This window comes from Formica exsecta, unplaced genomic scaffold, assembly GCF_003651465.1.
Source record: "Formica exsecta isolate Colony F162 unplaced genomic scaffold, ASM365146v1 scaffold164, whole genome shotgun sequence".
In the NCBI taxonomy this organism is placed as follows: Eukaryota; Metazoa; Arthropoda; class Insecta; order Hymenoptera; family Formicidae; genus Formica; species Formica exsecta.
Genome location: NW_021848957.1, coordinates 344216 through 355785, shown reverse-complemented (window position 1 = coordinate 355785; position 11570 = coordinate 344216). Strand labels below are relative to the sequence as shown.

The 11570-nt window shown below is 40.2% G+C and overlaps 1 protein-coding gene across 1 annotated transcript in view; it reads right to left on the bottom strand.

Moving 5' to 3' along the window:
* Nucleotides 1–1861: 1861 nt before the first annotated feature.
* Nucleotides 1862–11570, bottom strand: part of LOC115233229 (homeobox protein B-H2-like) — a 31052-nt gene continuing 21343 nt past the window's right edge. The window contains exon 3 of the mRNA XM_029803543.1: nt 1862–2956. Within this exon, the coding sequence (XP_029659403.1) occupies nt 2068–2956 (889 nt within the window). The 3' untranslated portion in view covers nt 1862–2067. The remainder of the gene's footprint in view (nt 2957–11570) is intronic.

Sequence of the window (11570 nt, the reverse complement as noted above, 5' to 3'; positions counted from 1 at the left end):
ATGCCCCCATGCCCCCCGGCTCGTTCCGAAGAGGAAGAACGTCGGTGGGCAAAATGCCGGTTTCGCTTCGCCGACACACGAGAACACCGATTATTTGAATAGTTGAGACGCCCTCCCTCTCCTTTCCCCCTCTCTTCTCCCTCTCCCTATCCCCCCTATCGCTCCCTCGCGCATTCGATGCCGCCCCCTCCTTGTCCCCTCTTGTTCTTTTTCTGTTGTTCGCGGCGACCGCGTGTAATTTCGTGTCATTTTAGATTTCTTCCCCCGCGGCCAGGTCCCCTCTAATGTCATATTAATTGTAGATTCGCGTTCGTTCGCAATTGGCCCGTTTCCTGGCGCGACCACATAACCGTTCTTCGACGCACGAAACCCCCTCTCCCCTTCCCGTTGCAACGAAACCCCGACCTGGATTCTCTAAGCCAGGTATTTAATTCTACGCCGTGATAACGGCACCGATTGGTTGGATCGAGTAGTATATTTGAGGTAAATTTGAAAAGCCGAATTTCGCCTAATGATTGTGAATATCGATCGGTTTCATCGCAGGTGGATGAGTTCCTTTATTCTGTCATTGTCAGAAATGCGAGAGAATTTAGAATTTAATTTAAAATTATAAAATATTATCAGAGAGTTAGATGGATTTTTTGCACGGCGAAATAATGATTTGATAATGAATTTGATGGTATATATTATTGGCTTGTATCCTAAACTCTGTGCCTTAATAACATTTTGCAAGGAAACTTTCAATAATGGAGATTGATGTCTGAAACATGCGCGTATAATTATTGTGAGAGACGGGGATACATAATCTAATTACGAATGTTTTAAAGAGAACAATTTGCAATAAAATTAATCAATCTCTCTCTCTGAATTAAATAATAATTATCACAGTATAATCAACGGTAATTGTGTGATCGAAATATAAAACACCGCGTAAACATAAATGATTTCACTTTAAAAAATATTGGAAAATAAATACATTTTAAATTCCCCCTCCGACAATCGTATATTCCATACGGAGGAATAAAATAATGAACAAATATATAATGAATGAATGAGCATAATGAATCCTCATTAGTCCAAAGAACAATGTTTCGGGATTTTTACTTTCGTTCGTTCTACACATTGATCGCGCACATCGACGTTAAATATACGTACTGTTTCACAGTAAAACCCGCCATTCACTGAACGCTCAAATCACGAAGTTCGGTTAACCGCACGATATTTCCTGTTCGCTCTCATTATCTACAAAATCCCGGACGTCCCGTGCCATGTCACTTCCTGTTCTACCTCACGAAATAATCGGCCGTCGTGCGTTTCATTTTCATCCGATTTCGTCGACTTGGCTTGGCAGAATCTCTGCGAATCCAGAGATCTTCTTCGGAGATGTTACCTTTAAATTTCGAAATGACTGCGACAATGATATCAAATAATTTTTATCCATAGTTTCTCTTCTCCTTCGAAGCTTGATACATATCTCGATAGCCTTTCACTAAACAGTCTCGTTACGTTGGCTGCATTCGATTATAATTCATGGTAGCTGCGCGATTTCGACGGTTAAGTGCAAAAATTCTCAAGGGTATATATATATATATATATATATACAGCTCGAGCCTTCAACGCTTGCGTTATCAATTGATTTTCCAGGATCAGAAAATCGATTTGATTATACATCTGCCACGTCGACTTCTATTTACGAACTGTTAGCTGCTGAAGTTTGAGCGATCTCGTTATCTCGTTCGCTGAACGAAATTAACTTTAATTGTTTGCGTCAACTTCCCATGATGAGTTATCATCACGGCATCAATCATTTCTTTCAAACTCTTCTTTAGATTCCACTAGCTGCTCGAGTCACCCGATTTTTGATTATACTTCCCTCAACAATCCTGGTACGATATTCTTCTCGACTCCTCTCAACCATCTCTCCAAAGATATTCTTTCAGAGTCCTTTGCAAAGAAATTGTGTAGCTTCATTTCTTAATTATTTTGCAAGATACACTCGTCCTCCTTTCCCTCGCCATCGTGCAGCATTCCTGATGTACTATCGGCGATATTAGGGATCTCCATGTCCTAGATATCGTGTATGCTCTCGTCATCGCTGTCGGCCCTCACGCTCCGAGGACTGTCCTCCCTCTGGATGGGCGATCTGTCCTGGCTCTGGCTTCTGTCCCGCTGTCGCGTCCGGTTTATACCTTCCCTCCCATCTACTATCTCTGGGCTATCCCGGTAATAGTTGTTCAAATTCGATAAATTCGAGCTGGCCGCGAGGGAGCCGAGCGGGTTGCTTGGACCCGCTTGAATCATAGCGGGGGGATAAGCTCTGGTGTCCTTTCTTAGGGGTGATCTGTCCCTAGAGTCCGGGCTCTTACTCCTCTCTTGCTTTCTCGACCTGTCCACGTTCTCTCTGCCCTCCACCAGCTCTTCTGGGCTGCCCCTGTAATAGTTGTTCATGTTGGGGAGATTTGACGTCGCCGTCAGGGTGCCGAGAGGATTGCTGGGACCTGCCTGCATCATCGACAGCGGATACAGTCTCGTCTGTTTCCTAGTCGGCGATCGGTCCCTTGACTCCGGGCTTTTGCTCCTATCTCTCTTTCTCGTCGACTCCCGGCCGTCAACTATTTCCGGGCTGTCCCTGTAATAGTTGCTGAGGGACGACAGGCTGGAGCTCGCCGTCAACGAACCGAGGGGATTGCTCGGTCCGGCCAGAATCATCGTGGGCGGGTACAGACGATAGGGGAGCGGTTTTTGTAGAGTCGCTGCGGCCGACGCTTGCTGATAGAAGAATCCATTCGCGGGCAATGTGTGCGCGCTAGGAGCGTACTGCCAGTAACGTCCTGCTGCGGGATGCGCGGGGATGGTCGCGGCGCCGCTGCCGTACAACTGCTGAAAGGCGGCGACAGCGAAATTGTTCTCAGCCATGATCTCGAAGCCCACGATCGTTTGTCGCTTCCATTTCGTTCTGAAAGTATAAAGGAAGCAAATGAGTGAATAACAACAATCGGCATGAGAGCTTTTACGATTTGTTCGCACGGGATCTAAGGTTCCTGAGTAAGGTTCATATCGGGAGAATTCTTTAAAATAGGGATGTTATAATATGTGTGTGTGTGTGTGTGTGTGTGTGTGTGTGTGTGTGTGTCATAAAAAATACGTGTGCCATTAAAAAGGTAGATTGCTTGATAAACTTATTTTGTTATAATATTTCATATTAATCGGAACTACACATCTTTCGATAATGACCGGTTGCATTCTGTTTATTCAAAATATTTATACATCGCCTCAAGCGATTGTTATTCTCATAACATATAATATCGGCAAAATATATCTAAGGTTCGGTCTGACCAATGTCAAACCCGGCATCAGACTCGTGCGAGTCTCGATATTATGATAGGGGGAGGGCGGGGGGTTGATCGCCGGAAAAACGTGCGAGCATAGCGTAGTTCCACAGTACTTTTCCAGATTCTAACGGTCAACGATAAGATCCGTTCCAAGTATTCGTTCGTACAGCGCGCGAAGTATCGCCGCATATAAGGCTCGACTGGGCTTTCGAGGCCACTACCTAAAGCAATCACGGGCTTTCTGTAATTTCTCCCCGGACCCAGGCGCACACCCGCCGCCCCCTTCGTCCTCCACCTCCCACATATGTAAATCTCGATCTGGGACAATTACGCTAAAACGGGATGGCGTGCCGCCAAGTGGTTACGTTGGCCACACTACCGGGAGCTTATTATACTAACAAATAGCCCGTGGAGTTTCAGTGCCTAATCATCGCATATCATGGCACGCACGCACACACAGACACATTAATACATACATACATAGATACATATATTTGTGCCGCACCTGCGAACCTGTAAAAGCGCCCTTAGACGCGCCCGAGACAGAGATATATCAACAGGCCGGGGGTTGATACGAAACGCGATGGAACACGAAGGGAGACACGAGGCAAAATTCCCGAAGCGGAATTAACTAAACCATTATTGCTCGTAATGCTGCGAATTATACCGCGAAAATCACGATACTTTCCACAAAATCGAGGCGCGAGTTACAATCGATCGCCTAATACTGTGTGCAGTGAAAAAAGATTGTGCTTAACGGAATCTTTGAATGGCGTGCATGAAACGCAAGCAGCTGCAAAGAAGAACGTAATGTATGCGCGGTAGAAAATATGGGATGGAAAGAGAGAGATATCAAGTGTGCATATAAAAATAATGCACAAGCGATTGTGAAATTATTGATTGTGTGAAAATATTCTACAAGTATTAATTTATAAAACATTAAATTAAAAAAAGAACTTTTGAAAAATTTGGGTAAAATTAAAATAAACAAGAATTGCTGAAAATATTATAATTGCGAAAAAACTATGTTTGGAAAGATTACACTTTATTCATATTTCCAATTAGTGATAAAAAAACTTCGTACATTTTTTTAAATGGAGATACGAGAGTTTATTATGTTTTAAAAATATTTGAGAATAATAATGTGTTTTTATAACGCTTTCATAATGAACTTTTAATTGTCATAATAAAATCTAGATAAAATGCATTTTTTTTTAGTTTTTTTCGATGTTGTTTAAAATTTATCAACAAGAGGCGAGGAAGAAAAACGTAAAAATTGGAAGAAAAATATCAAAGTTCCAGACTGCATGAATATATATTATCAAACTCTTGTGTAACCTTCGTACAAAATCAAAATCGTTATAAACTTTTTTCGATAAACACGATATGAGAGCGCGTGCTCACGCGATTAGGGGAACAAAACTCGCCCTTTATAAGAGAGAAATATATTAAAGTGCCGCATCGAGCGGCTTAATACAAAATACGGTGGATTAGACAGAGAAAAATGTACGCAAAGAGAAAACGGCTGTGAGAAGGGCTATTATATTACATGAGCCAATCTGCCATAACGTTCATGAATAATATCAAGAAAATTACAACCCTTCCGTGGCAGTGAGGCGTGAATTACATCCGACATCCTTGCTCGATAAGTGCAAGTGTAGTTTTTGCCACCCCCTCACCCCCTCTTCTCGTTCTAGGGTCACTATACGAAAAAAAAATATGTGTATGCTCCCCTTGTCGTTTCCCTTAGCTCGACTAATTCAACCGTAATTATGATACAAATGCGTTATTGCGACAACGTGACTCTTGATGAATGAAACGATGTATCTAAATGTCTCGATTTGAAATGAAGATGCGAAAAAGCTGTCGATATGAAAATTACTAATTTGTTTGAAGAGAAAGATGACATGGTATTGCGATAATTCTTGAGAAACTTGATTAAAATAATTTGCATTTTTTTCATAAAGATAATTAATCGCGTTAATTATTAGAATTTTATTTACATTAAAATATTTCTGAATCAAATGTCTTTGTCGACTTTATCGCCCATGATGAGATCCTCGCTTTTATTCGTGATAATAAATCAAACCGTCTCCCAGCCGTGCCTCGATAAAAATTCGACGATTCGCGCTAACAAAATTCGGGCGATAATTAACGGACGCCGCCGGCGTATACATTTGTTTCACACATTTTTTTGTTAAAACTGCGGCCGCAATAAAAAAATGAAAAAGGCCGTACCTTCGAAACGCGGTCGCGAATGTTACAGGGTAATAGCCATGACGGGGGAAGGGAGGAGTAGAGAGCGAGGTGCACTTGGTGGTCATAGTAATTAATAATCAAGAGATCCGCGCCTGGCAAAGGACAAAGCGGCTCTAACGGATATGCAACTCGCACGGAAAATTCGACAATTAATATATTTCGTGGGGTCGCGAGCCTACCCCCTGTCCCTCTCTATCCCTCTTTCTCTCGCGAGTTCGTACTGATGTATAGATGCGAATATGGGCCACACGATCTTTCTCTCTCTCTCTCTCTCTTTCCCTCTTTCTTCTCTCCCTCGATATAGTTCTGTTCGCTCTTTTGTGACGGGTTGCGATAGGGGAGGTTGCAGTAAAATCGTTCATGAATTTTAAACAGGCACCTCTCTGAATCGAGCCACGATCATTTCTCATTTTTCTGCCGGCACGTCGGAGGTGTAAGAAGGACGAGCGTGTCCAAGCGCAAGATTCAGAGAGAAAGAGAGGGAGAGAGAGAGAGAGAGAGGGAAAAAGAGAGAAAGAGAATGTGTGCAACGATACAGACAGCACCGAGAACCGCTCGTGCGATTATATGATGAGTAATGTTTTTTAATTCCCCCACTTTCGGCTGGGGTTGTCCGGTGATTTTCGAGTGCAGCCACTCTAAAACACCCTTAATTGCCCGTTGGCTTTTTATGGTTATCTGCCAGAAGCTAGGGGGCCGGAAGTAACCAGGGGGACTCTCAGGGAATAGACGGGGAAGAAAAGAGGAGAGTGAAGAAGAATCATTGATTTATCGCTCGTGAGGTGCTCGAGGGTGCTGCTTGATCTCGCTCGACTAAAACGAAAAAAGGATGAGGAGAGGGTTGGAAATAGAGAAAGAGAGAGAGAGAGAGAGAGAGAGAGAGAGAGAGAGAGAGAGAGAGAGAGAGTATGTGGCAAAGAAAGTGTAACGATTGCTTCCATCGTACTTCTATCCTAATGATGGTGCAGCTCTCCGGATCGTGGTGGAAAAAGTTCCCGTCTTTCCTTCCGGCGACAAACTCCTGAGAATCGATCGCCTCGTCCCGAGTAATGCCTTCCCTCGGTCGTCATCGTCGGGTGTCAAAGTGACATGTTGCTTGGAAATCTTGAGGTGACTTGCATGACACCCTTCAAAAGATGTGCAACACGTCGAAACACCAATCGACTCGAAAATTGCTCTTGCGATGATTCAAACAATTTATTATTATTTTTATTGATACTTTCCGTGTGTCTTCTCTTTTATATACGCACGATTACATTTTAATATTTAATAATTAAAAAACGAAAAGGACTGATTAGTAGCAAGTATTGTTTTTCATTAATGTCACATAAAGTGTTCCAAGTATAAAAGAAAATAACTCTGTATAATATTTAGCGTTATTTTTACTTTTCTCATTTTCATTCTTAGTATATGTTTTAAAAATTAAATCCAACCATCGTTCGATTATTTACTGGAATCTCTGAGAAGCTGGCAACGAGGAAAGTAGGACGATTAGCGAGTTGAAGAGCGATAAACGCGATTCGCCAAAGACGAATATCAGAAACGTCCAGCTGGAACAGTCGGAGGCAAAAAAATGGCACGTCGGTAAGAAGAAGAGGGCGAAACTAAGGGGAGGGTTAATGCATTTATAATGGTGGTTGGGTCTGTTCGTTGCTTTTGCGGTTACATGCCCGTGCGACACTAATGCGCCGAAGCCGTTGGGTCGCTTTGTGATAATAATGGCGACAGAGAGACCGAAAGAGAAAGGAGGAAAGAGAGAAAGAGAGAGTGAAAGGGTAACATATTTTCAAATTATTATTCGCTTCAATGATTACGAGACACATGTTTCACAATTGGTATCTTACTTACTATAGTTTATGCGTCACTTTTTGTCCGAAATCGCAGATGACAGTCAGAACGATTATTATATAGTTACCAATATGGTTTTATTTGCGATTCTTTTATTTATGAATTCTGTGAGATATTTATATACAGGGTGTTCGAGGTCAGGTCAATAAAACTTCAGAGTCTTATAGGAAATTGAATTTGGAACAAAAAAACGTTCCGGAAACATTTTGTTAAAAAGTTATAGCTAAAAAAATTTGAAAAAATCACGTTTTTTTGATGATTTTTAAAATAACTTCAAAACCCTTTATTCATTAAAAAAAAGTAACTAAGTAAATTTGATGGATAATTAAATAACAAACTAAATTATACCAATTTTATTTAATTCTGATAAGCTATTCAAAAGGAAATAAACTCAAAACAACGAAAAAAGCAGAAACTTGAAGAAATCACCTTTCGATGGTCTTTATGTAAACACTACATTCGTAATGCAAACATTGCAAACATAAAAATGTTCTTATTAAATTTTGATCATAATTAATTACTTACAAAGAATTTATTAACTATAACTTTTTAACGGAGCGTTTCCAGATTTATGTTTATAGGAACTTTTGTGTTCCAAATTTAATTTCCTATAAGACTCTGAAGTTTCATTAACCTGATCTGGAACACCCTGTGCATATAATAATAAATTTTATATTTACGTTATTATTTTCATTCTTACGGAAACGTTTTTTTTATATTCAACATGTCATGTTAAGATAAAGTATAAAAAATTTCATTATTCGCGATTCAAACTTAATTATGTAATCTTTGTTAATATAATTAAAAAAACAGATGAACAAAATTTAATATTTAAGAACATCTTACATTTTACTAATTGCGTTCTTACTATTTCTCCTCTCTCTCTCTTCTTCCTTTACATAAAATATTTTGTTTGTGTATCAAATACTGAATAAATAGATTGTACAATCCGATTAGCCCGATAAAAAGCTCGAAGAGTCGCAAATTACCATTCCCGGCGAAATTACCGAAAAACAAACGACCTCATTTCGAATGAGAACGCGCGCGTTAATTAAACCGCGTCGGTTAAGCGTATCCCGCAGGATAAAAGAGTTAATCAGGTGATTATATATCCAGGTGGGCGGGAGAAGGGCCGACAAAGCGCGCATGCAAATACGTCGTTACCGAAAGGATGGGGGGGGGGAAGGGGGGTGCGGCCTGACCGTTGTTATCGCGCGCCATCCGATTAGCCCCGTTTTTCTAGCCGGCATTTCGTGAAATCCCCGCATGCGGCACGAAATGGTATCGCGACGCGTGACGTAAGAACGCGATCGAAACGAGCGCGTTCGACACGAGTATCCGCGAAATCAAGGCGACCCGTTATGAAGCGGTTTACTGGAGGCGTGGGAAGCCCGCACTTCCGGTGGCGGCGCAGAAGCATAGAGGACTCCCGGAGCAAGAGAGAGAGAGGGGGGGAGGGGGGAGAGGGAGAGAGAAAGAGAGAGAGAGAGAGAAGCGAATGCTCTCACGATTGCGACGTATATGTGTGTAACGCGTCGGCGAAATGTCATCACATACATCGTGATGACGCAGTGTCATCCGGTCATCGTCGGACAAGGGAGTATTGTTGTGTGTGTGAGATCAGGGTGTGAGATCCACACAAATTTGATAAAAAAATTTTCTGGGAATTCCCTGATTTTTCAGATATTTTTGTTCGAAATTTCAGGTAAAGAGAATATTTCAAAAATCTTTTTAGCGCAACCTTCTAAAATAAATTTTTTTTATTGTATGTTTTCTAATGTTTTTCACAAAAGGAAAACAGCGCCACTTAAGTTTAAGTGCTAGATTTGCAAATGTACTAAAAAGTGAATATTAAAAAAATTGAATAAAGCTTTCGTAAGATAAATATTTTTCACTTGCATAAAATTTTCATTTTTTATCATTATAAATTGCAATAAAGAATATGCACAGTATATATTTAATACATTCAATATGTTAAGATATTGAATATATATATGAGAGAGAGAGAGAGAGAGAGAGAGAGAGAGAAAGAGAGAGATTTTAAATACATAATTCATAACTTGACTCTTATCAACAGATTGCCGACTGTTTACAATATAAAAAAAATTCTCTGGGTCTCAAAAAAAATTTGTGAGAATTCCCTGATTTTTCAGGTGCAAAAGAAATCCCTGAGAATTTCAGGTTTTCCAGGGAGTATACATCTTGTTTGATTGCCGACTGTTTACAATATAAAAACAAAATTATCAGAAAGATTTTTTTCTAAAAATTCTCTGAGTCTCAAAAGAATTTCATGAGAATTCTTTGATTTTTCCAGGTGCAAAAGAAATCTCTGAGAATTGCAAGTTTTCCTCAGGGAGTAGACATCCTGTTTGATACTGGAAAGTTTCAGACGCTCGTCTCGAGTCTGACATTGATCGTTTATTTATTTCTTTTTAAATTCTTTCTCGCGCGTATCAATGCATTAAAAAGAAAAAAATCGAACCGAGATATTTGCAATACCTTGATTGCTCGTGTATGTGAGTTAACAGTAATTTATCGCTCGTACGTAGTATTATTATTAATCTTGAAGCGGGACCCTGTCGGCCAAGTGTAAAACGCGAATAATTCTTCCCTTTCAATTTTCAGAATTTCAGCTCGCGCGGCCTTATCACGGGGATGTTACAGACCTGTCATTAGTCATTCGCGGCGCATTTCGGGGGCCGTTATCCCCGTTACAGATAATCCCGCATTTGCATTCTTCGCGGACGCGAGTTATAGTTTCTCTCTGGTTATAGTAAAATACCGCTGCGCATATTTACGATGTAATACACTTGATGGTATATAACGAGCGCAAAACCGTGTGAAGGATTCAACCTCGCACATATCCCTCTTCGCCGAGAGGTCCACGTGTTTCTCGTCTCGGCCGTGTAGTTTAAATTGCGCTCTGAGGATCTTTCCGAGCCGAGGAAAATCTCTCGCGGGATAAGAGAACCGCGTCGCGAGCGACCTAATTTCTTTGACATTTTTTTTCTCTTTTTAAGAGCATTAGAGCGATTACGGTTATATTCGAGATTCGCGTTGCTTGGCAAATAAATCATCGATGCTTATAAGCCTACATTTACAGCCGCATACTTACAGTGTAATTTTAAGCTTAAATGAGTTTCTTCCTACCTCTCGTTAACTTTAACACGTTTAGCTATGATGTGGTGAAAAAGGTCGACCAACGAATTTATTATTATAACCTTACAGGCTTACTATTATATACAAACCTTCGTCAGCACGAATATTCTGTTATTTTTTCAATGTTCTCTATTTTTTATATTTTTTCACGATCCGTCTGCTAACTGCAACGAATTACGCGACAGCGCGGAAAACACGAACGATGGAGACGCATGGTAATAGTCTCAACAGAAAAATACTTTCCAATGTACAAGATGTTTAAACAACAACGCTATTAACTGAAAAAAAAAAAAAAAAAAAAAAAAAAAGAAAGAAAAATGCGAGCCACTGCATAATAGTACTCTGAAATTACGAGTCACGTCCCGGGGGCAGGATCCAGTCTCCCCGCGAGCCTCGCAAAAGGTGAAACAACGTATACACGGGAACCGTACGCGAGCGCACATACGCGCGCAAAAAGACGAACCAGCAATGTAAAAGCAAACCAGCTACCAACTGAAATTGCGCTTTTTTCTCGACCGTTCCGTAAATTATCTCGAAAACGCTTTTTGGTCCAAAAAGTTTTCTTTGCACGTCATATTCTCAACTCACAATCTCAAGTTTTATATTCAGCATCTCGCTTCAATTATACGCACGTTGAATTACATGCCAATCTAAAAATGAACGGTTTTACTTTGTCTCTTTTGAAAGGATAAATTATTAAATCATATTTTTTGAAGAAATAAGATGAAGCAAAAAAAAATTTTTGATTTATGTCATACAGATCGTATTATAAAATAAGAAATAATCGTAAATAGAAAGGCTTTATCGAAAAATATCTAATTTGAATAATGAAAGATCATATGTTGTGAGCAATGGAGTCATTAAAAAATTTTATTTCTAAAAGAAGTATATAATCGTCACATATAAAATTTAATATGTAAAGTGTGGCACGTTTCGTATAAAAATAATAAATACTTTTTAAGGACCAATGTA